The sequence below is a fragment of the Callospermophilus lateralis genome, chromosome 19, assembly GCF_048772815.1.
Source record: "Callospermophilus lateralis isolate mCalLat2 chromosome 19, mCalLat2.hap1, whole genome shotgun sequence".
NCBI classification, from domain to species: Eukaryota; Metazoa; Chordata; class Mammalia; order Rodentia; family Sciuridae; genus Callospermophilus; species Callospermophilus lateralis.
The window spans coordinates 6,930,459-6,955,709 of record NC_135323.1 but is presented as its reverse complement, the minus strand read 5'-3'; the positions used below and the strand labels follow the sequence as shown (position 1 = coordinate 6,955,709).

Genomic DNA, 25,251 nt, shown 5'->3' with positions numbered 1-25,251 from the left:
TCTTTTGCAAAGCCAGCAGTGGCCAGCAAGCCTCCTCTTCTATGTTTAGAGACCCTTGTGATTATACTGGGCTCACTGGAGAACCCTGGCTAGTCTCCTTTTTTTTTTTTAGTTATACATGGATACAATATCTTTATTTTGTTTATTCATTTTCTTTTTTTTTTTAGAAAGAGTGAGAGAGAGGAGAGAGAATTTTAATATTTATTTTTTAGTATTTGGCGGACACAACATCTTTGTCTGTATGTGGTGCTGAGGATCGAACCCGGGCCACACGCATGCCAGGTGAGCGCGCTACCGCGTGAGCCACATCCCCAGCCCTGTTTATTCATTTTCTTGTGGTGCTGAGGATCGAACCCAGTGCCTCACATGTGGGAGGCAAGCACTCTGCCACTGAGCCACAACCCCAGCCCTAGTCTCCCATTTTTAAGGTCAGCAGAATAGCAGCCTTCAACCCCCCTTTTCTGTAGATCATGACATACTCACAGTGGCGGATCAGGTACTGAACATCCTTGGACAGACCATTATTCTGGAGAGAAGGACCCAGGCAGAAGTGTTCCTGCTCAGGTCTAAAAGAGATACTAGTTCCATCCCAGGTTTCAGTATCTAACATCACAAAAAACTAAAAAAGGAGATACCATATTTCTGTTATCAGTTCCTTTTCCCCTACGTTCTTACCAATGGTGGATGTTTTCAAGTTTTGAGAGTTTAATCGGTTTTTGAATGAGCCTCATTTTATAGTTGGGAAAGATGAGGTTTGGGAGGGCAAGTTAGGAGACTTGAGATCTCACAAAACTGCCCCTTTCTTGACTGCCAGTCAAGCTTCTTTGTCACTTCTTTGTCACAGTTAATAGGGGAAGATGTGAATTCACCTAGGTAGCTTGGAAACCACTGAATCCCTTTGTTATCTCTCATCCATCTATTCATCTGCAGCCATCAACAAATGCATATTGGGAGCCTTGGGCATGGTGAATAGATACCAGGGGCAGAGGCTACTGTTTGAAAAGCCCTTTCCCCTCACCTGCCTGTACCTTAACTGGTCTTTTTGCCTTCCTATTTGCCCCCTGTGATCCTTTCCCCAGACCCTGCCAAGCAGGTGCAGGAGAGTCTAAAATAAAAATCAACTGGGTTCTGCCTGGTGCAGCTCTTCATTGGCTTGATACTTAAGTGCTTGCAAAATCTGTGGGGTGTGGACCTACCTTCCCCTTTCTCCTGTGTCTGCATGAATGCTAGTAGTTGTCCTGCCCTTGGCTGTTGGTGGTAGCTGGCTTTGAAAGTGGCCCCCCACATGATGTTCCTACTGATGATGGATATAGGTTATAAAAACCACCATGGCTGGGCACAGTGGTGCACAACTGTAATCTTAGCTACTTGGGAGGCTTAGGCAGGGGAACTGCAAGTTCCAGGCTACCTTGGGCAACTTAGTGAGGCTATAAGCAACTTAGCAAGACTCCAAAAAAGGGGGAGAGTACTCTTGGGTTCAATCCCCAGTACCTCCTCTCCCTGCTAGAACAAAGAAAACAAACTAAAAAACCCTTAGCTTTCAGCTTGGGTCTAATGGTTTTCTCTTGAACCACTTACTCTGGGGAGAGCCAGCTGCCACAGCATGAAGACATTCAGCTCTGTACAGCAGCTCACATGAAACAGACTTCCAGCCCAATGCTGTAGGAATGAGACTTTTTGGAAGTGGGTCCTCCAGGTTTGCTCAAGCCTTCAGATGCCTGAACCAGACCACCCAGCTGCTGGTTCCCTCCCCGGCTTCAGACTCCCAGAAACTATGAGACAATGCACCTCTATTGTTTGGGGAAAATTTGTTACATAGTAATAGGTATCTAATACCCTAGCTGTAAGACATTGGGTTAGGTTCCTAATTTCTGAACCCCGTTTCTCCCCTTGTGCTGCAAACGTCATGGGAATAAGTGTGGAGGAATACATGATGCAGCACAGGCCAAGTGCAGCCAGCACTCGGCACATCGGGCATCCTTGCTGCCCCCTCATGGTTGGTTCCCAACATCCATGACCTCACAATGTCAAACCAAGCCCCTGGATGCTTGGCTCAAGACACACTTCAGCTATGGACAGAGGCATTGGGCAGGAAAGGGATAGATAAGAGCTGGAGAACAGTCTGTCTCCTTCCTCCAGCTGAGGTGCCCATGAACTGTGCTGGACCAGGTGAGACTATCTCCCCCAGTGTTCACTGTCCCCAAGATGGGCGGCCAGACCTGACACAGGTGCTCTGCCTCTCTAGAGGTGAGAATAGAAGCCTGCCTGGCTGGGCTTGGCCTGGGCCTCGCCTGCTCTCTGCTGTCAAGGTCCTGGCAGGAGTGAGGACTGCTCTTCCTCAGCCTCCTGCTGCCCTCCCTGCCTGCTCAGCTGCTTTCTTCAGGGCGGCAGCCTCCTCCTCTCCCCTCACTCCTTCCCCAAGGCTGCCTGCTGCATCACGCCCACAGCACAGGTGGGCTCCACCTTTCACCAGTCATTTTTACTCAAGTACCCCACGCACTTCTTCCTTCCCAGTTTCTCTGTGAACTACTTAAGAACCATAGGGCTGTGTGTTGCTACAATGGACTTGAACAGGAAAAACGTTAAGAGAACCCAGTCTGCACCCCAGTGGAAATCAGCGTTGCCTATATTTCCTTCCAGGCTTTTTTCTTTGCATTTACTTTACTAACTGGGAGCTGGGGGTATAATTCAGAGGTAGACTGCTTGCCTAGCATGTGTGAAGTCCTGGGTTTGATCCTTAGTAGTACAAAAACAAAACAAAAATCCTTTTACATACATGCTTAGATTTATAAGGGTTATTTGAAAACATTCATTGGATTGTGTATGTGTGTGAGTGGTACCAGTGATTAAACCCAGGGGTGCTTTACCACTGAGCTATGTCCCAGTCATTTTTTATTTTTTGAGACAAGGTCTCATTAAATTGCTGAGGTTGGCCTCAAACTTGAGACCCTCTTTCCTCAGTCTCTGGGATTACAGTCATATGTCACTGTATCTGGCCATGTGTGATTTTGTTTGTTTGTTTGTTTGTTATGTACTGGGGATTGAACCCAGGGGAGCTCTACCACTGAACTGTGGCCCAATTCTTTTGAACTTTTTTTGAGACAAGTTCTTGCTAAATTGCTGAGGCTGGCCTTAATCTTGAGACCCTCCCAAGTCATTGGGATTATAGGCATGCACCTCCATGCCCATATGTCTGTCTGCTTTTCTAGAAATATCTTTATACTTTTTGTGATTCATCATTTGTGGTCATTATTTCTTGCCTTTTTGTTGAAATGGTAAGGATTCAGTTTTTATACCTGCCATGTCTTTTGCTTCCTGTCCAGGTAGAATATGATGACTACAGACAGAATCAGTGTAACTGACCATGACTGTAAATATCAGTCACAGTAGAGAGGACTGAGAGGAGGTATGGGCTGTGATTGTGATTCCTTTTTGGTAGAGCTATTCTGGATTATTATTTTTTTCTCATTTCCCTGTGAGTTCCTCAATTTAACTCAAATTTTCCCTCTGATACTAGGGATTGAACCCAGGTGTGCTCTACCACTTACCTATATCCCCAGCCTTTTTTTTTTTTTTTTTTTTTTGGGTACCAGTGATTGAACTCAGGGGCACTCGACCACTGAGCCATGTCCCCAGTCTTATTATGTATTTTATTTAGAGACAGGGTCTCACTGAGTTGCTAGCACATTGTTTTTGCTGAGGCTGGCTTTGAACTCGAGATCCTTCTGCCTTAGCCTCCCAAGCTGCTAGTGGTTGCACCATCTTGCCTGGCTTATTTTTTATTTTGAGATAGGGTCTCACTACATTGCTGAAGCTGGCCTTGAACTTGTGATCCTCCTGCCTTAGTCACTGGGTTCTAGGTGTGGCCATCATGCCCAATCTGAATTCAAGTTTATTTGTGGCAAGAATCTATAATTTCCTCTAGAAGTCTACTCCACTTCAGTCTGGGTGTTCCTTGCTGACAGCTCTTATCCTGGCATTTCCCCACCCTATTCACTTAAATTCTACCTTTTAACTGGGTCGGCATGTCTATAATCTCTTAGGGGTTGATGTACAGGCTTTGGCCACATAGATATGGCTGAGGCAGGAGAACTATAAGTTCAAGGCCAGGGTTGGGTTTGATCCTCAGTTACTACATAAAATAAACAAAATAAAGGTATTGTGTTCATCTACAACTAAAAAAAAAAAAGTTCAAGGCCAGCCTGGGCAACTTAGACCCTGTCTCAGGATAAAAAAATTTAAAAAAGCTAGGGCTATAACCTCTGTGGTAGAGTGTCCCCAGGGTTCAATCTCCATTGCCCACCTCCCCGCCAAAAATTACCAAAACTGTGACCTAGTTACCTGATTTTCTTTTTTTGGGGGGTGGGGTGGGGTGGGTATTGAACCCAGGGGCTTCACTACCAAGCTACACCCCCAGCCCTCTTTATTTTTTTGAGACAGGGTTTCTTTCACTAAGTTGCTTAGGACCTTGCTGAGTTGCTGAGATTGGCCTTGAACTTGTGATCCTCCTGCCTTAGCTTCCTGAGTCATAAGAATTACAGGTGTGTGCCACCATGCTGGGCTCAGGAAAAGTTTTTATTGCTTTGTGAGAACCAAAATAAATAGAATGGCTGTTGACTAAGAGCAGAGTTGGTCAGGTCTGGTTTTGAGACCTGTGCTCGGTGACCTTGAACTCTATTCTACAGCACAGTAGACAAGCCACAGAAGCCTGTCTCCTCAAATGAAAAGTGGGAACCATCATATCACCTGATGCTCATGGGCTGTTGTGTGGAACAAGCAGACACTGCTTGTGGTGACTTGAGGGGGTGCTGGGGTTGGTATCTATGTTTTGAGATATGAGAGCTGTGTCCACCTTGAGCTTCTCTCTGTGCACTCAGGGTGAGAGTGTAAACTAGACTACCCTTTCTGAAGTGGGGCAGGTAGTTTGGCAGCTGAATTATATTTTGGTCCAGTAATTCCATAGGCTAAGAATTCATCCTAAAGAGATAAGGAAGGGTGTGCTGGATTTCAGTGTAGTCCTTGTTCATGAGGGAAAAATAAAACAAAACAAAAAATCTGGGTATCATTTTCATGTCTATTAGGAAATCAATACCTGAATGTATAAACATTCATTTCATCTTTAAATGTTATGTTCCTCCAGTGGCCTCCTCTGGACTTATACAACTGAGGAAAAGAGGTCAGGAGAGCCATACAGGATACAGATGATACATTGTTAAGTGAAAGAAACAAGTATCAAAACAGCAAGAATAGCATGGGGTTAGGGGTTATAGTTGCCATTTTTTTTTTTTATTATTGTTGTTTTGTTTTTTGTTTGAAGTGGGTTACTGGGGATTGAATTTAAGGCCTGGAGCATGTTAGGCAAGTGTTCTACCACTGAGCTATATACCCAGCTCTTTTTAATTTTTTAAAAATTTTATTGAGACTGTGTCTGTCAAGTTGCCCAGGATGTCCTTGAACTTGTGATTCCCCTGTGTCAGCCACCTCCTCAACCTCAGTAGCTGGGACTTCAGGCATATACCACCATACCTGGTTTTTTTTTTATGATGTTGTTTTTTATTTATTTATTTATTTTTTTTTTTAAAGAGAGAGTGAGAGAGGGGGAGAGAGAGAGAATTTTTAATATTTATTTTTTAGTTTTCGGCGGACACAACATCTTTGTATGTGGTGTTGAGGATTGAACCCGGGCCGCACGCATGCCAGGCGAGCGCGCTACCGCTTGAGCCACATCCCCAGCCCATGATGTTGTTTTTTAAAGGTCTATAAATGTACAGAGGGCAAGGACAGTCAGTCAGAGCTGACAGGAGTTGATGTACAGGCTTTGGCCACATGGATATTTGGATCCTGACACTGCATGACCCTGAGCAAGTTGCAGAACTGCCTCCCAGTGCCTTAGTTTCCTCATCTGAAAAGTGGAGCAACAATATCAGGGATCCTGGATTAAGGTTTTCAGACAAAGTTGCACTATGTTGCCCAGGCTGGACTTGAAATTCTGGGCTCAAGAGATCCTCTTGCGGGGCTGGGGATGTGGCTCAAGTGGTAGTGTGCTTACCTAGCATGTTTGAGGCACTGGGTTTGATTCTCAGCACCACATAAAAATAAAATATAGATATTGTGTCCACCTAAAAAACTAATAAAATAAATATTTTTTTTTTTTTTTAAAAAGAGAGATCCTCTTGCTTCAGCCTCCTGAGTAGCTGAGACTGTCAGCATATGCCTTTGTGCCCCCTCCCCCTTTTTGTTACAAGGGATTGCCCTGGGGAGGAGTGCTTAACCACTGAGCCATATCCCCAGCCCTATTATCATTATTATTTTTATTTTATTTAGTTGTAGATGGACACAATACCTTTGTTTTATTTATTTATTTTTATGTGGTACTGAGGATCAAATCCAGTGCCTCACATGTGCTAGGCAAGTGTTTTACCACTGAGCAACAAACTCAGCCCCTATTATTTTATTTTGAGACAGTGTCTAGCTAAGTTGCTTAGGGCTTCAGTAAGTTGGCTTTGAACTTGCAATCCTCCTGCCTCAGCCTCCCAAGCTGTTAGGATTACAGGATTGCACTACCATGCTGAATTTTGTACCTGGTTTTGAATTTTAATTTTTTAAATAAAGATTTATTGCTGTTGGAAAATTTGAAAACATTGTTTTAAACTGCAGAGGTTGTGGTGTGGCTCCATGGTAGTGTGCGTATTTAGCATATATGAGGCCCTGGGTTCTATCCCCAGTACCAAAAAAATATAAAATAAAAAAAATACCTTCAGGTAATAAGGGTGATCCTAGTTTTAAGACATTATCGCATCACAAAAATGAGAATGTACTGAATATTGCTGAATTGTGCACTTAAAAATGATTAAAGGTGCCAGGCATGGTAGCCCATGTTTCTAAGCCCAGCGATGCAGGAGGATGGAAAGTTTGAGGGAGGCCGGCTTCAGCAAATTAGTGAGGTTCTAAGCAACTTAGTGAAATTCTGTCTCAAAATAAAAGTTAAATAAAGGGCTGGGGATATGGTTCAGTGCTAAACTGCTTCTAGGATCAGTACCCAGTATCAAGTTAAAGCCAGGGGGTGTAGCTCAATAGTAGAGCACTTGCCTAGCATATGCGGAGCCCTAAGAAAATAGGTTAAAATGGTAAATTTTATGTGTATTTCACTGCAATATAAAAACCCCACTACCACCACCACCAAAAAAAAAAAAGGAACCACAAGAACATTAGGCAAAGACACAGTTCCCAGGGTGTTGCGGTACCGTTAGTGCGCCTGTTAAATGCTTCGATGGCCCCTTTCCTCCGTTGTCGTTCGTGAGCTGTAAACTCTCATAGGTTGCCTCCTGGCATTCACGCACGGCCGGCCCCGAGTCTGAGCCGCGGGTTCTAGCACAGCCCGGCAGCTTGCTATGGGCGTGACCTTGAAGGGACCGGGTTCGGAGCCTCAGTTTCCCGGACCCGGAGCGGCAATGACAGCTCGGCCGACCCCGCCCAGCGGTCCGGGATTGGCTCGCGCAAGATTCCCTCCGGAGGCGGGACCAGGTCTCAACCCGGAAATGCGGCCCGGGACGCGGGCGGGACCCCCGTGGGACGCGACGAGCGACGGCGGACGCGGCCAATGGGTGCGGGCGGTGGCGGCGGCGCGGCGGAAGTCCCGCTCGGCGTCGCGCGGGGGCGGGGTGGCGCCGGGGGCGGCGGGCGGCGGGGCGGGCGCAGGATGAGGGCGGCCATTGCTGAGGCTCCGTCGCGGGGAGGAGGACGCTGAGCAGGCGCCTTGCCGCGCAGCACTGCGGGGGAGGCGCCCGCGCCGACGCGGGGCCCATGGCCAGGACCACCAGCCAGCTGGTGAGCGCGCTGTGGGGGACGGGATGCGCCGGCCCGTTATCCGCGAACTCGGCTGCCTCCAGGTCTGACGAGGCGGCCCGGTTCCGCGGCCGGGCGGCGCCTCACCTGCGGCCAGGCGGCGGGCCGGGCCGCGGCCTCCGGCCGGGCGCCTCTTGGCCCGCCGCGGGGAGCGCGGGCCTCGGCTGCAGCAGGCGCCGGGCGGCCAGGGGCGCTGACAGGCGCGGAGGGCGGGGGAGGCCGGGAGGTGTCACCCGACCGGGCGGGGTGGAAGTGCCTGGAAAGTTTGTTTTCGCCTCCTCACAGTCTGAAGCCGAGCCTCTGGGCTTACCTTGCGGTCCTGTCCGCGGAGGAGCGGTTCTGGGCCTTCACCTGGGACGGGGTTCCAGGAAGCAGAGGGTGCGGGATCCTGCCCTAAACGCCTGATGCTCGCGGTTGCATTCCCAAATCCTGATTAGGGTGGTCTGGGACGCTCTGCTCTCAGCCGTGGCATTTGGGTGCTCATTCTGCTCATGGCTTTGCTCACTAAGGTGAGAAGCCCCGGGAGGCCGGGCTCAGAGGCACCGCCTAGGGGGAGTGTGAGCTTGACAGGGAGGAGGGATTTTAGGGGGAAAAAAACAACCACTTGTTGGGTGAAATGTGGAGAAATGTTTCTGTGTTTTTACTATGTTGCTAAAAGTATCCTTAGTGTTTTTGTATTTTCTCTCTGTTCAGTCTTGGAGTGTTGAGACTGTGATTAAGTATGTATACCTTGTATGCGAAGTGAAGTGGGTCATGGGAGAATGTCAGAGAGCTAGCAAAACTTGGTTCAAAGGCAAATTTATGGCTCAGTGGTAGAGCGCTTTCTAGCCTGCTCACGAGGCCCTGGGTTCGATTCCCAGTTTGACAGAATAAAAGAAAAGAAAATCCCTTAATTGAATGAAGACCTAAGAAGTTTACTTGGCCTCTTATCTTCCAGAATGAAGCTTTGTAATAACGGATCTTAATTTTTCTGGAGGATCATGAGCCCTTTTGACAATTTGAGAGAAGGTATGGGGTCTCTGAGACAGAGAGCTCTCGCTGCGCTGAATTGGGAGAACTTCAGGTTACAATCTTCTGTTGTAGAGACAAATGATGATGAATCCAAAGTCTAGAAAAGGGGGACATGTCTGGTGGAAGAAAATGATGAAAGGAAAAAAGAATGTCTTTGACTTTGCAACACATGTTATACCCTGAGGTGCCTGGGCTAGGGGGCAAAAAACATTTAGGCTGCTGGCATGCCTCAGTGGAGGCTCTGGCGACATTCATCCTGGACATTTATAAAGCAAACTTTCACTCAGTGATGCTGTGTGAAAGGTGTGTATTTGATGATGTCTGGGAAAAAGAAAAGAGTATATTTTCTCATGGCCTTGACACTTCCACGTGATGGAATTGGAGTTCACCATTTGTTTTTCTTCAGGCAGCTTTTTTATTGCAAAACACTGGAAACCCAGGGAGCAGAAAAAAATTACAGAATAGCGAATAAACTTCTGTAATAAGGAATTGAGAGAATCTAGGCTTTGCACCTTTGTCAGCTAGAGTCCCCCACATGCATGTGTATGAGAATATGCCAAATTTCCTTTAAGTAATGACAGAAATGGCCCCAATATTGCATTTATATCCAAGGACAGATAGAGGTGAATATTTAGAGTGAGTTTTGCATCTCTATGTTAGGGTGGCAGGGCAGGTTCTGAATGAGAAGACCAGGTCCAACCTAACTTTCCCAACATAGGGAGAAACAGTATGAGCTGTGAAGATGGAAAATGGCTTACCCGAGTCTGGCACTATTGTGGGTCAAAGGATGTAAGTCTTTATTGAGCCCTTACTTGAAGGCAGACACTTTGCTATGTACTTCATTCATATCATGTTGTGAGGTAGATACCGTTCCCATTTTAAGTATGGTGGAACTGAGGTGAGAGAGGTTAAGTACTTGCCTCATAAATAGTCAAGTGCAATTTGGCAGAGACTCCACTGTCACCTTGCCCCACATGAGGAGCCCCTAAGTGAGGGTCTACCAGGCACCTCAACCCAGCACCTGGTTGTAAGGAAGTCCTTGGTGCTGCTGCCCAGGGTGTCTTCCCTGAGGGTCTGAGTGTCTTACTGTGCTGTGGCAGGAGGAATGTCTTCATATGGAGGAGAACACACATATTTCTTTGGGCAGATGGCTGTACTCTGTGACCCCTGGGGCCTGTTTCAGCTGTGTGCTGTCAGAAAGCAGCTGTTTGGAAGGAAGCTGTGCTTCATCCTCATTGAGGGGTGAGGCTCTGCTGGGGTGAGGCTTAGAACCCTCCTGTTGGAAAAAGAAATGTGCAACAGTGTTGTTAAAGGGAGAGTTGGGGTTTGGGCAGAGCAACTTCCTGCATGCTCTGGATGCTCTGTCTTTTGCAAGGGTGTTGCATCTGTGGGCGAAGGTGGTGGGAAAGGCAGAGAGCATTGAAAGAAGTGGCTTCTGATTGTCACACTCCTTTGTGGGTGGGTAGCTTCTCCTCACATGGCCCATCTGGTGTGGAGCATGATGTATTTCTGTCTCCAGTGACTCCCCAATAGCAGTTACCAAGTTGGTAATGTGGGGTCCCCATTACTAATAAGGGGTGGAAGTAATTACTTGGTCTGCTCTCTGATGTGCCAGTTTAAGATAAAGATCATAGCAGCCTCCTGCAGAGATGGGGCCTGAAAGAAGCTTCAGGCTTCTAGTCAGGTCTTGGCCTTTGGGCTGCCTGCAGCATGGTTTTACGGAGGAGGAACAGGTGACTTCTAGACACGTGTCAGCCTTTTCAGTGTGTCCTTGTCCTTTGGTTCAGGGTTGGGGTGCTCCTGGACAGCTGACTGACTCCAGTGATAAGCTGGAAAGTGCTGCAGAAAGGAAGGGCAAGAGTGACCAGCCCTGTCTGTGATGATATGTTTGGAGAAGAGTGGTCCTGTTATGTACTTCCCCCCTTTTGTGGAATGCCCTTGGGCAGAATCCTGTATGGTTTTTAGTTCTGTGAGGAGAGCAAGTTGCTTCCAAGGAGCACTGGGTGCAGCAGGTGTGAGGCCAAGGCCACGTGGGTATGCTCCAGACCCACCCGTTGATGACAGGTGGTTATGGGGTATTTAGTGCAGGTTCAAAGGACAGTGCATAGGGGAGGAAGTGCTGGTGTGGAAAGTAAGTTTTGGACATGTATCGTTGAGGTCTTCTCACTTGTGCATTCTTCTGTGACCGGATCACACCCTTCACATGTTCAGTGTGATGGCAGGCTCTTTTACTTGAATATTGCCAACAGGTTCAGTATTCAGTCTCTAGTTAGATCACAGGTAGAGTGCATTTTCTCAGGGTCATGAGGAATGTGTTCTTTTTGAGAGGAGAGAGGCCTGTTTGGGTCCTTGATGGCTGTGGGTTCTATTTCTCTACCTGACCTTGATTGCATTTATATAATTGTTCAAAATTTTGTTTTCACTGTTTTAGTCTGAAAAATTTCCTGGCATTTAACTGAAAGTTTATTCCAAGAGATTTCCAAGCTTTGAATGTGCTGAGAGAGATATTCAGTTCCTTATAAAGGAACTTCAAATCTTTATCAGAGCACCTATTCAGGGTTATGTTTAAATAGTGGGATTACTTAGAGACTGACAAAAGCTGGTTGCTGGTGCTGCAGATTCTGTGTGTGGAGAGCATGGGCAAGCCTCTCACAGCCCACAACTGAGAGTGAGTGTGTGGTTTCCACCTGGAGATTTGCCAAGGGGCCTGATGAAGGTGGGTGTGTGGTTCTGGATGGCCTGCTGACTTCATTTCACAGACCATATTGGTGCCCTCTGGGCTGGGGAATGGACCTAGTCTGTTTCAAGTCAGCTTGCTGCCTGCAGGAAATCGAAGTATGTGAAGAGTGGTTTGAAGGTCTCTCTAAGTTGCCTAAGCTGGTCTCAAGGATCTTGGTTCTGGAGGTGCAGGTCTTTTGCACGGACTTGGGGGTGACCTGTGGTAGGTCTGCCCACTCAGAGAAGGCTGGTGTCTCAGTGGGGCTTTGTTCAGAATTCATTCAGTTAAAGGTGTAATTTTTTTTAAACAATTTTAAAAATAATTTTAATAAATTTTTTAGTTGTAGTTGGACACAATACCTTTATTTTATTGTGGTGCTGAGGATTGAACCCAGTATCTCGCATGGGGGTCTAGGCGAGTTCTCTACTGCTGAACCACAACCTCAGCCTCAAGGTGTAATTTTTATATAGTGAATTTGTTGTGAAAATCCTTTTCTTTGGTTCATTCTTTTTGGGAACTGACTTTACTTCAGTAGGAAGGAGTTGTGGCTCCAAGTGACAGTTTCTTGTTAGAGAAAGCTAGTAAGATTTTCAGAGACTTGAAACTACCTCACATTCTCACCAAGTGCTTGACCTACAGTGGAAATTTTGTGGGGAAAGGGGATTGTGCTGTCTCTTCAATTCTCCTTTCTTATTTTCAGGAGGCTGGGCTTGGGAGGAGAGGGCCTTCATGGCCATTGGACATTCAGGACCTTGTTCTGGAGCCCAAGTCTTAGGTGTGGTGCCCTTCACTGAGTCAAAAGGGGTCTTTAGTGCTGCAGGCTTGGTTTTTAGTGCAGCCAGGGCTGCTGTTCCTCCAGGGAAGGCATGATACATGTAGCCTTTTCCCCCCACGTTCTGGCATTTCCCTTTCCTTCTTATTTCCCCTTTTCCTGGTGAGGGAACATTCCAAGGACTTGCTGGTTGGGTCCCCAGGTGCCAGCACTCCTTACCCCACTCCTGCCCCATCCCCTCCTCTCCTGACCTGTCACCTTCCTCCTAGAAAGGGCCCTGCTTCAGAAGCCTAGTTGTGGTCCTTTTTCCAGCCTGCATGCCCAGGATAATGTCCAGGACGTTTGTAGCTGCCTCATTCTTGGTGGCTTTTGTCTTCTCCAGGCTCTTCCTCTTTGCCTAAAGAAATTCCCCTCTGTGGAACCTCCCCACCTCATGGTTATAAGCTTTGTCTGAGCAGTCTGCTTTGTGGTGGCCACCCCTTCTTCAGGCCTTGGGTCTGTATTAGATTCTGTTTTGAGTTTCATATCTGCTCTTCTAAAACAGGCTTTGGACTTGTTGTGGCCTTGGCTTTTGGAGCCAGGCCTCTTTGCTCCTTTGCTGGCATTCTTCTCATGGATATACCTGTGCATCCTGTGTTGTATTGTTCCCGTGCCAGCTTGTCTCACTGTTTTTGCTTTTGGTTGTTTTTTCTTGCAGTACTGGGGATTGAACCCAGGGTGCTCAACCATTGAGCCATATCCCCAACACACACTTCCCGCACTATATTCATTTGGAGATAGGGTCTCTCTAAGTTGCCTAGGCTGGCCTCAAACTTCAAAACCTCCTGAGTCACTGAGATTACAGGCAAGTGTCACCACCCTTGGTGTAAAGAATAAATGTTAATACATAAGCCAAAGTCTATAATTTATTCAAAACCCTCTAGTTTTTAACATAATGTCCTTTTACTGTTCCAGGAGTTCATCCAGAACACACTACTTTTAGTCCTTATGCCTTCTTAGGCCCTTCTTGCTGTGACAGTTTTTCAGACATTCATTTATTTTTTGATGACCTTGAGTGTATGTGTGTGTGTGTGTGTGTGTGTGTGTGTCTATGTATGTGTGTGTTTTTTGAATCCAGGGGCATTGTTCCACTTGAGTTTCATCCCTAGTCCTTTTTCAAATTTTTAAAAATTTAAGACAGGGTTTTATAAGTTGCTTAGGTTGGCCTTGAACTTTAAATCCTCCTGTCTCAGCCTCTTGGGTCACTAAGGTTACAATCTTGTGCCACCATATCTGGCATAATTGATAGTTTTGAAGATACTGATCAGCTACTGTAGAATGCTCCCCTATTGGGATTTGACAGTGTTTTTCTCATAAGTTGGGGTGTGGGTTTTTGAGAGGAGGGGCAAAAACGTTAAGAGTCATTTTCTTTTACTTTTTTGGGGGGTACTGGGGATTGAACTCAGGGGTACTTGACCACTGAGCCACATCCCCAGCCCTGTTTTGTATTTTTTATTTAGAGACAGGGTCTCATTGGGCTGCTTAGCACATTGCTTTTACTGAGGCTGGCTTTGAACTCAACATCCTCCTGACTCAGCCTCCTGAGTTGCTGGGATTACAGGCCTGCACCACTGCCCCTGGCCATACTTTTTAATTTGAGACAGGGTTTTGCTAAATTACCCAGGTTGGCCTTGAACTTATGATCCTTCTGCCTCAGTCTCCTGAGTTGCTAGGGATACAGGCATGTGTCATCACACCCAGCTGAGATAACTAGGTATTTATTTTTTGCACAACTGAGTGATAGAATATTGAAATTCACAATTAAAAGTAACCTAAATCTCAATTTCAGGATGATACCTTCCAAATGTCTTTGCAGTGAGAGGGGTTTAGTTCTTGGCTCTCTGTCTGAGGATGGATCTCTTGTGTGGGGAAGGTTGGCAATGGGCCAGTTGTACCCAACTTGTTCCCTATGAGCCTGTCTAGTGTGGCTGTTCTGACATTAGGCTGTGTGCCCTTTGTGAGTAGTGCTTCCAGTATGACTTTTGGGATTGAGAGGGATGTATTTTCTGCCCTGAACATCAGCACACAGGCAAGTGACGCTTGCCTGAAGAGTGTCTACACAAGTCTTTGTAGCTTCTTTTGCAAAAGTGAAGAGTGACTTGGTAGCCTGGGCCTATAATTTGAAAGCTGCAGCTTGGGGGAACTGAGGCTGATAACTCAATCCTGAGTCTGCACTAGATGACTAACACCTCTCTATCTGTATTTTAAAATTTCTATTCATCAAGACCTACCTGAACATGAAATGTTACCTTTCAAAGCCTTTGACCACCAAGTGCTGGATTAAAATTTTATATTGAACACTCAATGTTGTGAGCTTGGATAGATGTGGTGGCAGATGAGGCCTGTGTGGACCATTGTCTTCACATGGCCATACCCTAAGTTCCAAACCTGTAGAAGAGCCTTGTCCCTCCTGGTGCAGTGGAACATGGTCTGTAATCCCATTGACTCAGGTGTCTGAGGCAGGAGGAACTCAAGTTCAAGGCCAGTTTTAAAAATTTAGCTAGACCCTGTCTCAAAAAAATAAAAAGGACTAGGGATGTAGCTCAGTGGTAAAGCACCCCTGGATTTGAACCCAAGTACCTCCCCCCCCCCAAAAAAAAAAAAACAAAAAAGAAAGAAAAGAAAAAGAAAAAGGGCTTGTCTCAGAGGTACCATTCTAAGGCAGCTACCCACCCACAGGAGGACTGTTTTCCCTGAAGATCCTAAGGATGGGAAACCTGGAAGTCCTTCTCATCTGAAGCTGTTTTTCTTTTTTGGTAGAAGGGCTACTTCTGATGGTCTCTGCTACTTTGGGCAATGTCTGAGAGGGCTGTCACCGGGCCTTGACTTTTCTCTAATTTCTAAGATGATCTGTGGTGACAAGGGGCATGTGCTTCATGGGTAGGGGCAGACACCTTCAGAGTCACAGCTATTCCCCCCAAGATGGTTGTGTAATTTGTGATCCTAGGTGGTGGGGGTATCCTAGCACTCAGCACCCTAAGTAGTCCTACTTGTTTCAGGGTTTCTGGGTATGCGCCCATGCTGATGTTCAGTGAGTGGGTACTTAGTGACAGACACTCCACCATTATAAGTGGGGACAGGCAGCTGGGCACAGTCGTGCAAGCCTATAATCCCAGCAGTTTGGGAGGCTGAGGTAAGAGGTTTGCAGATTCAAAGCCAGCCTCAGCAATTTAGCGAGACTATAAGAAGCAACCTAGTGAGACCCTGTCTCAAAATAAATAAGTAATAAGGGGCTGCAGATGTGACTCAGTGGTTAAGCACCCCTGGATTCAGTCCCTGGTACCAAAAAAAAAAAAGATGGGGACAGGCTACATTGGACATCAGAGCCAGCATGTGTTGATACTAGCTGACACACTAGTGTCCCATGGACCTTCTCTGGCAAATGATGAGGTTTGTCCAAAGACAAACCAGTCTTTGGGAGGATTGTCTGAGCACTGGCTTTGCTCAGCATTTCTTAGGAAGGCTTGCTTTGCAGAACCACAGCAGCCAGATCCTGGGGAAGCTGGTACCCTAGAAACTAATAAAGTATGATAAATGCTCATTCCTAGGCAGCTGCTGGTGCTGACTTCCTTCTTTGAGATGAGCACTTACTCGTCCTGCATCTGCTGCCAATGGGCTATGACTAATTTTGGACCCAGGCTGAGAGGAGATGCTGTTCCCTCTGTTGCACCATCTCCAAAGTGCACAGCATTTACTGAGCACTTTTTCCATTGTCAACTCATTTTTTTCTTCTTGCTGTTTGGTATTTTTCCTTCATGAGGTTGTGGGTTTTTTGGGTTTTTTTCTTTTGTACCAGGGATTGAATTTAGGGGCACTCAACCACTGAGCCACATCCCTAGCCCTATTTTGTATTTTATTTAGAGACAGGGTCTCATTGAGTTGCTTAGTGCCTCGCTGTTGCTGAGGCTGGCTTTGAACTTGCGATCCTCCAGCCTTAACCTCCTGAGCTGCTGGGATTATAGGTATGCACCACTGCACCTGGCTTTCATGAGTTTTTCATTGGTCAAAATAATAGTCTTCTACTGATTGTATGTACATGCTGGTTATTATCAGATATACAATTTGAAAATATGCATCTAAATATAGATTTTGTGAATGCATTTTATTCTCATTCCAAAAAAACAAAATATGATGTAAATGGTGCTGTTTTTGGTTTTAAGTATTAGCAGACTCTCCTGTGCAGATGCTGCCGGCACTGTGTCTGGGGCAGAAGGTTGAGGAAGACTGGTGGGTAGTTTAGGAGAAGCAGTTATGAACAGAATGTGCTCAGTGTTCTAGGCCTGAAGAAATAGTTTTTTTGGGGGCTTGGGGGCGGTACCAGGGATTGCACCCAGGGCACTGAACCATGGAGCCACACTCCCAAACCTTTTTATTGTTTATTTTGAGACAGGGTCTCACTAAAGGGTCTCGCTAAATTGCTTAGGGCCTCACTAAATTGTTGAGACTAGCCTTGAACTTGGAATCCTCCTTCACCAGCCTCCTAGGTCACTGGGATTACAGGCATGTGCCACCATACCAGGCTAACCTGAAGAAATTCTTGGGTAAAAAAGACTGTCTACTCAGGAGGATGCAGCAGAAGTATCACAGGTTTGATATCATCTTGGGCAACTTAATGAGACTCTGTCTTTAAAAAAAAAAAAAAAAAAATTGGGGAATATAGCTTAGTGGTAAAGCCCCCCTCGGCTCAATACCCAGTACTGCAAAAAGCAAAGCCTATGCCTTGCAGCTTGGGGGATAGCCTGCATGGCATTTCTGTCCCTCTGTGAGCCTTGCCAACCAGAAGGGAAGCAGTCAAGAACCTGGTCATTCCAGGTGGTTTCCAAGGGGCAGAGGTGGTGTCCTGCCAGGAGAGGTGGCCAGTCTTCATGTGTCTTCTCCAAAGGCATGTACAGGAAGGACCTGGGCCCTACGGTAAACCCAGTAGGTAGACAGGGAGGCCAGGAAGGAGGGAGGGCAAGGTCTAGTTGCCTGAGCAGGGAAATAGCCAAGAGTGGAGGAAATTCCCAGTAGAAAATGCTATTTTGCACCTGCTAGGATGACCAGGCAGGCTCTACTTGCCTGCTACATCTGATTTTTGCATGGAGATTGGGTTTGTTTCCAAACTCTGGGACCTTTGGACAATACAAGCCAAAGAAGTTGCTGGTATTAAGAAATTTTATATTAGATTTTTTTTCCTTTTGAGCATTTTCTTTTCCTTTAAAAGCCCTATATTCTTCAAATTGTTGTTGAACATTGATGCTGAGTCAAGTTTTTAATGATCTGGGATGTTTTCAGATCCTGTAAGTTTGTGTGAAGCTATCAAGATAGCTTCCAAATGAAGCGTTTTTTAAAAAAATTAATTAATTAATTAATTAATTAATTAATTTGGTACCAGGGATTGAATCCAGGGATGCTTAACCATTGAGCCACATCCCCAGCCCTTTTAATATTTTATTTTGAGAAGGGTATCACTGAGTTAATTAGGGTCTTCCTAAATTGCTGAGGCTGGCTTTGAACTTTCCATCCTTCTACCGCAGCCTCCCAAGTCAGTAGGATTACAGGTGGGTGCCACCACGCCCAGCCAAACGAATCAGTTTTATTTACTTACTATTATTTTTTAAAAATATTTTATTTACATTTTAGTTTTCGGCAGACACAACGTCTTTGTTTGTATGTGGTGCTGAGGATCCAGCCCACTGCCTCGCATACCACTGAGTTACAACCCCAGACCCTGGACCACACTATTGAATGAACTACAGACCTGTTTGGAATTTTAACAGTAATCCCCACTGCCCCACCTCAGTGTCCTTTTTCTATTCTAGATCTTGCCCAGCGTGTCACATTCTATTTATTGTTACATCTCCTCTGGTCTCTGACCTTCCTTATTATTTATAGCTTTGACATTTTTTCCCCATATTTCTATACTGGAGATTGAGCCCAGGTCCTTGCACATGTTGGGCAAGTGGTTTACCACTGAACTGCATCACAGCTCTTTAAAATGTTTATCTGGAGACAAGGGTGCCTGAACTTGAGATCTTTCTGCCTCAGCCTCCTAAGCTGGGGTCATGGACCTGTGCCACAGTGCCTGGCAAGATTGTCAGCTTTGATGCCTTTTTGAGCATTTTTTCTTTCAGGTGAAGCTGCAGTATTGTTTATTGTCCATCGACCTTTGCCTTGAATCACAGATGAACCCTAGCACTCCTACTTTGTTTGAAGCTTTTAAATTGAACCAAGAGCAGATATTCTTTTAGCACAGATCTTGGAAGAATGCATTTGGGAAAGCCAGGGCTTTGATTTATTTCTCATCCGTCTGCCGAATTCTTCCATTTTTCTCTCCACACTGTGATAGCATAGTCAGGACATAGATTTGCAAGAAGACAGACCAGGGCACCAATAAGACAGGAAAGTACTTTAAGGAAAGTGGTGGCATTGTCTCCTGGCAGTGATAATTGGGGCATGTAGGAGCAGTGGCTAGGCCCATCAAAGTCTGTGGTTAGGTGCTCATAGTTAGCTTTGAGACAGTGGAATCCCAGACTGACCCATTGCCCTCCCTCCTTCCCTTGTTTCTGGTAGCTAAACTCTAGATGAATGTTGTGCTTGACTAAATAAATTTTCTTGTGCATGTTGAGGATGTTGTGAGATGTTCCTGTGTACTTGGTTGTGAATAGTGTGACACAGTTACTGTGTCTAACTTGGTAATTATTGACCTCAGAAGAAACTCTTTGTTTAGAATTTGCAGGTAAGGCAGTCAAGAGGGAGACCATGTATTTCTGGTGCCTTTTCCGTGCTTGTGAATCTGCTGGAGGGAGTTCCTGTCTTGGCTGGTTTAGGTTTTTTTCCTATTTCAGTAAGGGAATAGCTTCTCAGGATTAAAAACCAAGGTCTACCCCATGAATCCAGCATTTTCTTTTAGGATCACCTGACTAGAACAACCATCCTTATTACTGTGGTGTTGCCCCCGTCCATCGCGGATGGCTGAACTAAGGTCACCGTGTGAATTCGGGGTGATGCAAAATAAAACACAGACACGAAATACCTTTACACAAGCTTCAGGATGCCTTTCTCTGCCTCCTGGCCTCAAGCTCCCCAAAAGGGAATGCAAGAGAAAGTCACGAGAGGCTGATGAGAGAGAGGGAGGGATGGGTTGTCAAGCATGTTCAGAAGTGAGCTTTTATTTGGGGGGACGCTGTTCATAGAAACTTCTATCTAAAAAGGACAGGAAGGGTAGGATTACATGGGAACAGGTGAGTGTAACTCAATGCCAGCAGGTACACCTACACCTGAAACCACGCCCTGCTATCTGAGTTGGGACAATGCCCAAATCATTATGAAATGGAAATGTAGTAATTGGTCAGAGCCCCCTGCGACAGGACTTGAAAGTGTGTTCATTCAGAGCAGTTTCTCACACTATGGTTATGCATTTACACATGGGATACACTGGGTAAACAAAATTCTGGTCATCTTCAGGACTCTGGGACTTTCCAACAGGCCCCTTCACTGCTCCTGGGGAGATTCTATTCACATGGACAAAGCTATGGACTGTAGGAACAGAGTTGAAGGACGATGGAGAAGGAGAGGGCAGAACTGGTAAGCCAGTGTAAGCAAGGGGAAGGTGACCAGAGCAGCCACATCAGTGGAGGGGTGAAGTCACTGAGGTCTTCAACCCAGCAGAGCACAGATTGTCCTTGAAAGGGTAGGCCAGCTAGGGGACTGGGAGGGGTTGGTAGGGCTAGAACCCCAGAGAGGGAAATTCTCTGTAAACCACAGATGCCCTTGTGCTTGCCTGTGTGTGTGCTAGATTTCATCTCGCTGTTGACTTGTGAGTCTTGGAGGCTGAGGAGGTTCCTTTGAGGAGCTAGGTCAGAAACTCAAAGAGTGTGGATTAGGTGCCTGGTAGGGCTCTGGTCAAGAGCAGAAATCTGGGCTGGGGTTGTAGCGCAGTGGTAGATTGCATGCCTAGTATGTGTGAGGCACTGGGTTTGATTCTCAGGACCACATAAAAAATAAAGGTATTGTGTCCATCTACAACTAAAAATTAAAAAGAAACAGGGGGAAGGGGGATCCTTATTAGGTTCTTGCTGGCTCTGAGCTATCACTCTTATTTGCAGACTAGATTATAAGGAAAAACATTTACTGAATGAATTTAATTCCGAAGGAAAGGTTCATATTTAAGTGGTGTGTAAGTAATGTGACTTCTGATTAGAAACTTAATTTTTCTTTGTTGTCAACTTTAGCATGTTAAATTATTGATTGTAGCAAAATGAAAGGCAAGAGCCTATCGATATTCTTTTCTGACTAAGAACCAATTTCATTGACTAAATTTTTTATTTTTATTTTTTATACTGGTGACTCAATCCAGGAGTGCTTTTCTACCTAGCTGCATACCCAGCCCTTTTAATTTTTTTATTTTGCAATGGAGTCTCATTAAGTTGCTCATTGTATCCTCCTGCCTCAGCATCCTGAGTTGCTGGGATTATAGGCATGTATCGTTGCACCCTTCTGAGTAAACACGGCTTCTCCTAGCTCCCGCCTCTAGCCACCTAAAGCGGTGGCAAGGTTTACAGAAGAGACTAGCAAGAGAGGGAGAGCACGCCAGAGAGTGAGCTTTTTTTTTTTTTTTTAATATTTATTTTTTAGTTTTTGGCAGACACAACATCTTTGTTTGTTTTTTTTTTTATTTTTTATTTTTTATTTATTTATTTATTTTTTTAATTTTATTTTTTTATTGGTTATTCAAAACATTGCAAAGATTGCAGAATCACATCGGTTACACATCCACATTTTTACATAATACCATAATAGTAACTGTTGTATTCTGCTACCTTTCCTATCCTCTATTATCCCCCCTCCCCTCCCCTCCCATCTTCTCTCTCTACCCCATCTACTGTAATTCATTTCTCTCCTTATTTTTTTCCCATTCCCCTCACAAACTCTTATATGTAATTTTGTATAACAATGAGGGTCTCCTTCCATTTCCAAGCAATTTCCCTTTTCTCTCCCTTTCCCTCCCACTTCATGACTCTGCTTAATGTTAATCTTTTCCTCCTGCTCTTCCTCCCTGCTCTGTTCTTGGTTGCTCTCATTATATCAAAGAAGACATTTGGCATTTGTTTTTTAGGGATTGGCTAGCTTCACTTAGCATAATCTGCTCTAGTGCCATCCATTTCCCTGCAAATTCCATGATTTTGTCATTTCTTAGTGCTGCGTAGTACTCCATTGTGTATAAATGCCACATTTTTTTTATCCATTCATCTATTGAGGGGCATCGGGGTTGGTTCCACAGTCTAGCTATTGTGAATTGTGCTGCTATGAACATCGATGTGGCAGTATCCCTGTAGTACGTACGCTCTTTTGAGGTCTTCAGGGAATAGTCCGAGAAGGGCAATAGCTGGGTCAAATAGTGGTTCCATTCCCAGCTTTCCCAGGAATCTCCATACTGCTTTCCATATTGGCCTCACCATTTTGCAGTCCCACCAGCAATGTATAAGAGTACCCTTTTCCCCACATCCTCGCCAGCACTTGTTATTGTTCGACTTCATATTGGCTGCCAATCTTACTGGAGTGAGATGGTATCTTAGGGTGGTTTTGATTTGCATTTCTCTGACTGCTAGAGATGGTGAGCATTTTTTCATGTACTTGTTGATTGATTGTATGTCCTCCTCTGAGAAGTGTCTGTTCAGGTCTTTGGCCCATTTGTTGATTGGGTTATTTGTTTTCTTATTGTTTAATTTTTTGAGTTCTTTGTATACTCTGGATATTAGGGCTCTATCTGAAGTGTGAGGAGTAAAAATTTGTTCCCATGATGTAGGCTCCATATTTACCTCTCTTATTGTTTCTCTTGCTGAGAAAAAACTTTTTAGTTTAAGTAAGTCCCATTTGTTGATTCTTGTTTTTAACTCTTGTGCTATGGGTGTCCTATTAAGGAATTTGGAGCCCGACCCCACAATATGTAGATCGGAGCCAACCTTTTCATCTATCAGACGCATAGTCTCTGATTTGATATCAAGGTCCTTGATCCATTTTGAGTTAACTTTTGTGCATGGCGAGAGGAGGGGATTCAGTTTCATTTTATTGCATATGGATTTCCAGTTTTCCCAGCACCATTTGTTGAAGATGCTATCCTTCCTCCATTGCATGCTTTTAGCCCCTTTATCGAATATAAGATAGTTGTAATTTTGTGGATTGGTTTCTGTGTCCTCTATTCTATACCATTGGTCCACCCGCCTGTTTTGGTACCAGTACCATGCTGTTTTTGTTACTATTGCTTTGTAGTACAGTTTGAAATCTGGTATCGCTACACCTCCTGATTCACACTTCCTGCTTAGAATTGCTTTTGCTATTCTGGGTCTTTTATTTTTCCATATGAATTTCATGATTGCTTTATCTATTTCTACAAGAAATGCCGTTGGGATTTTGATTGGCATTGCATTGAACCTATAGAGAACTTTTGGTAATATTGCCATTTTGATGATGTTAGTTCTGCCTATCCATGAACAGGGTATATTTTTCCATCTTCTGAGATCTTCTTCTATTTCTCTCTTTAGGGTTCTGTAGTTTTCATTGTATAAATCTTTCACCTCTTTTGTTAGGTTGATTCCCAAGTATTTTATTTTTTTTGAGGATATTGTGAATGGGGTAGATGTCCTCATTTCCAGTTCAGAAGATTTGTCGCTGATATACAGGAATGCCTTTGATTTATGCGTGTTGATTTTATATCCAGCCACTTTGCTGAATTCATTTATTAGCTCTAGTAGTTTCTTTGTAGACCCTTTTGTGTCTTCTAGGTATAGGATCATATCATCCGCAAATAGTGATAATTTAAGTTCTTCTTTTCCTATTTTTATGCCTTTAATTTCTTTCGTCTGTCTAATTGCTCTGGCCAGTGTTTCGAGAACTATATTGAATAGAAGTGGTGAGAGAGGGCATCCCTGTCTTGTTCCAGATTTTAGAGGGAAACATCTTTGTTTGTATGTGGTGCTGAGGATCAAACCCGGGCCGCACGCATGCCAAGCCAGTGGCGCTACTGCTTGAGCCACATCCCCAACCCCAGAGAGTGAGCTTTTATTGGGAAACAAAAAATTCAAGGGAAAATCCCATTCAATGAAGGTTAAGGGGGGCAGCATCCCAAAGTCAGGGCCGGCAATTGGGTCTTCAGGTCAGTGGTCAGGCATGCCTCTGCACGGACAAGCCCTCAGACCTGGGAAAGGGTGTGGGATGGCTTTAACACCGATGTGTCTAAGCACCTCTCACCCAGCCAGGGAGGCAACTCAAATCACATGCGAGGATGGCCTCCCACACATCCCTATACTGGGGATTGAACCCAGAGCACTTGACCACTGAGCTATATCCTAAACTCTTTTTATTTTTTATTTTGAGACAGGGTCTCGCTAGGTTGCTAAGGTTGTTCTTGAACTCGTGATCCTCTTGCCTCAGCCTCCTGAGTCACTGTAGTTATCGGTGTGTACCACCATGCCCAGCTCTGGTCTTTTTTTTTTTTTTAAGAGAGAGAGAGAGAATTTTCTTTTAATATTTATTTTTTGGTTTTCGGCGGACACAACATCTTTGTTTGTATGTGGTGCTGAGGATCGAACCCGGGCCGCACGCATGCCAGGCGAGCGCGCTACCGCTTGAGCCACATCCCCAGCCCTCTGGTCTGTTTTTAATCAAATTGGGATCCTTGCTCCATGTCAGACGTTGTTTTGTCTCCTGTTTTCACATAACATTTTGCATGGAGGTTCTTTAAAACTCCTTTTGCAGCAGGTGCATAATACTTTTCTATGAGTGAACCATTGTCCTGGCTTTGGACAATTGCATAGGTTGTTTCCTTGGTTCTGGGATTGAGCCCAGGGCCTTGTGCATGATAATTCCACACTCTACCATTGAACTACCCCAGCCCAGGATTATTTTCTAAATGGATTTTTTTTTTTTTAACACTAGGTCCTGCTGTGTTGCTCAGGGTGGCCTCAAACTCCTGTGTTCAAGTTATCTTCCTGCCTTGGTAGTTGGGACTATAGATATGCACCATTTCATTCAGCTTAATGGCAGTATATATGTTTATATGTTATATGTGGGTATAAACGTGTATATACATACATGACATGTTTATGCACAGACAAATATAGCGTATGTGAACATATACATGCAATTCTTTGGAAGGCATAGTACTGGAGATTGAACCTAGGACTTTGGGTATGCTAGGCAAATGCTCTCACATGAGCTATATGCTGTCACCTTAATTTTATTTTGAAATGGCCTCACCAAATTGCCCAGGCTTACCTTGAATTTGCCATCTTCTGCCCCAGCCTCCCCAATAACTCAGATTATAAGCATGTGCCACTGTGCCCCATTTTAATGGGGATACACACTCACATACTCATATGTTTTTTGCTGTGCTGGGGATTGAACCCAGAGCCTCATGCATGCTAGGCAAGTGCTCTTACTACTGAACCACATCTCCAGTCCTGGAGATTTTATTTGTTGTGGTACTGAGGATTTAACCCAGGAGTGCTCTTCCACCATGCTACACCCTTTAGCCCTTTTTAAATTTTTATTTTGAAATTGGGTCTCACCAAGTTGTCCTTAAACTTGTGATTCTCCTGCCTTACATTCTCAAGTTGCTGGGATTACAGGTGTGTGTGTGTGTGTGTGTGTGTGTGTGTGTGTGTGTAGGTGTGTGTAGGGGTGTGTGTGTGTGTGTGTGTGTGTGTATAGATATATTTTTTAAACAGGTGGCTATTTTAATAATGTAAATCTTGATCTGAATTTCTGACTGTATTGGCTAGATTCCAGGTAGGGGAGCTGATGAGGTCAGAAGGGTGGAATCTAAGGTCTAACAGGTGTTCATCCTGCTTCCTGATTCCCTGATTAGCACAGGGTCAGCGTCAGT

General features: G+C 45.0%; 1 protein-coding gene across 5 annotated transcripts in view; it reads left to right on the top strand.

Annotated features, from left to right (window-relative positions):
• The first annotated feature begins 7,691 nt into the window (after positions 1-7,691).
• Positions 7,692-25,251, top strand: part of Pdpk1 (3-phosphoinositide dependent protein kinase 1) — a 70,735-nt gene continuing 53,175 nt past the window's right edge. For all 5 annotated transcript variants that reach the window (XR_013089466.2, XR_013089465.2, XR_013089464.2 and 2 more), the window contains exon 1: positions 7,692-7,827. Coding sequence is in view for 2 of the 5 variants with exons in the window: in XM_076840978.2 (XP_076697093.1) it covers positions 7,804-7,827 (24 nt within the window). In the remaining 3 variants the exon portion in view is untranslated. The remainder of the gene's footprint in view (positions 7,828-25,251) is intronic.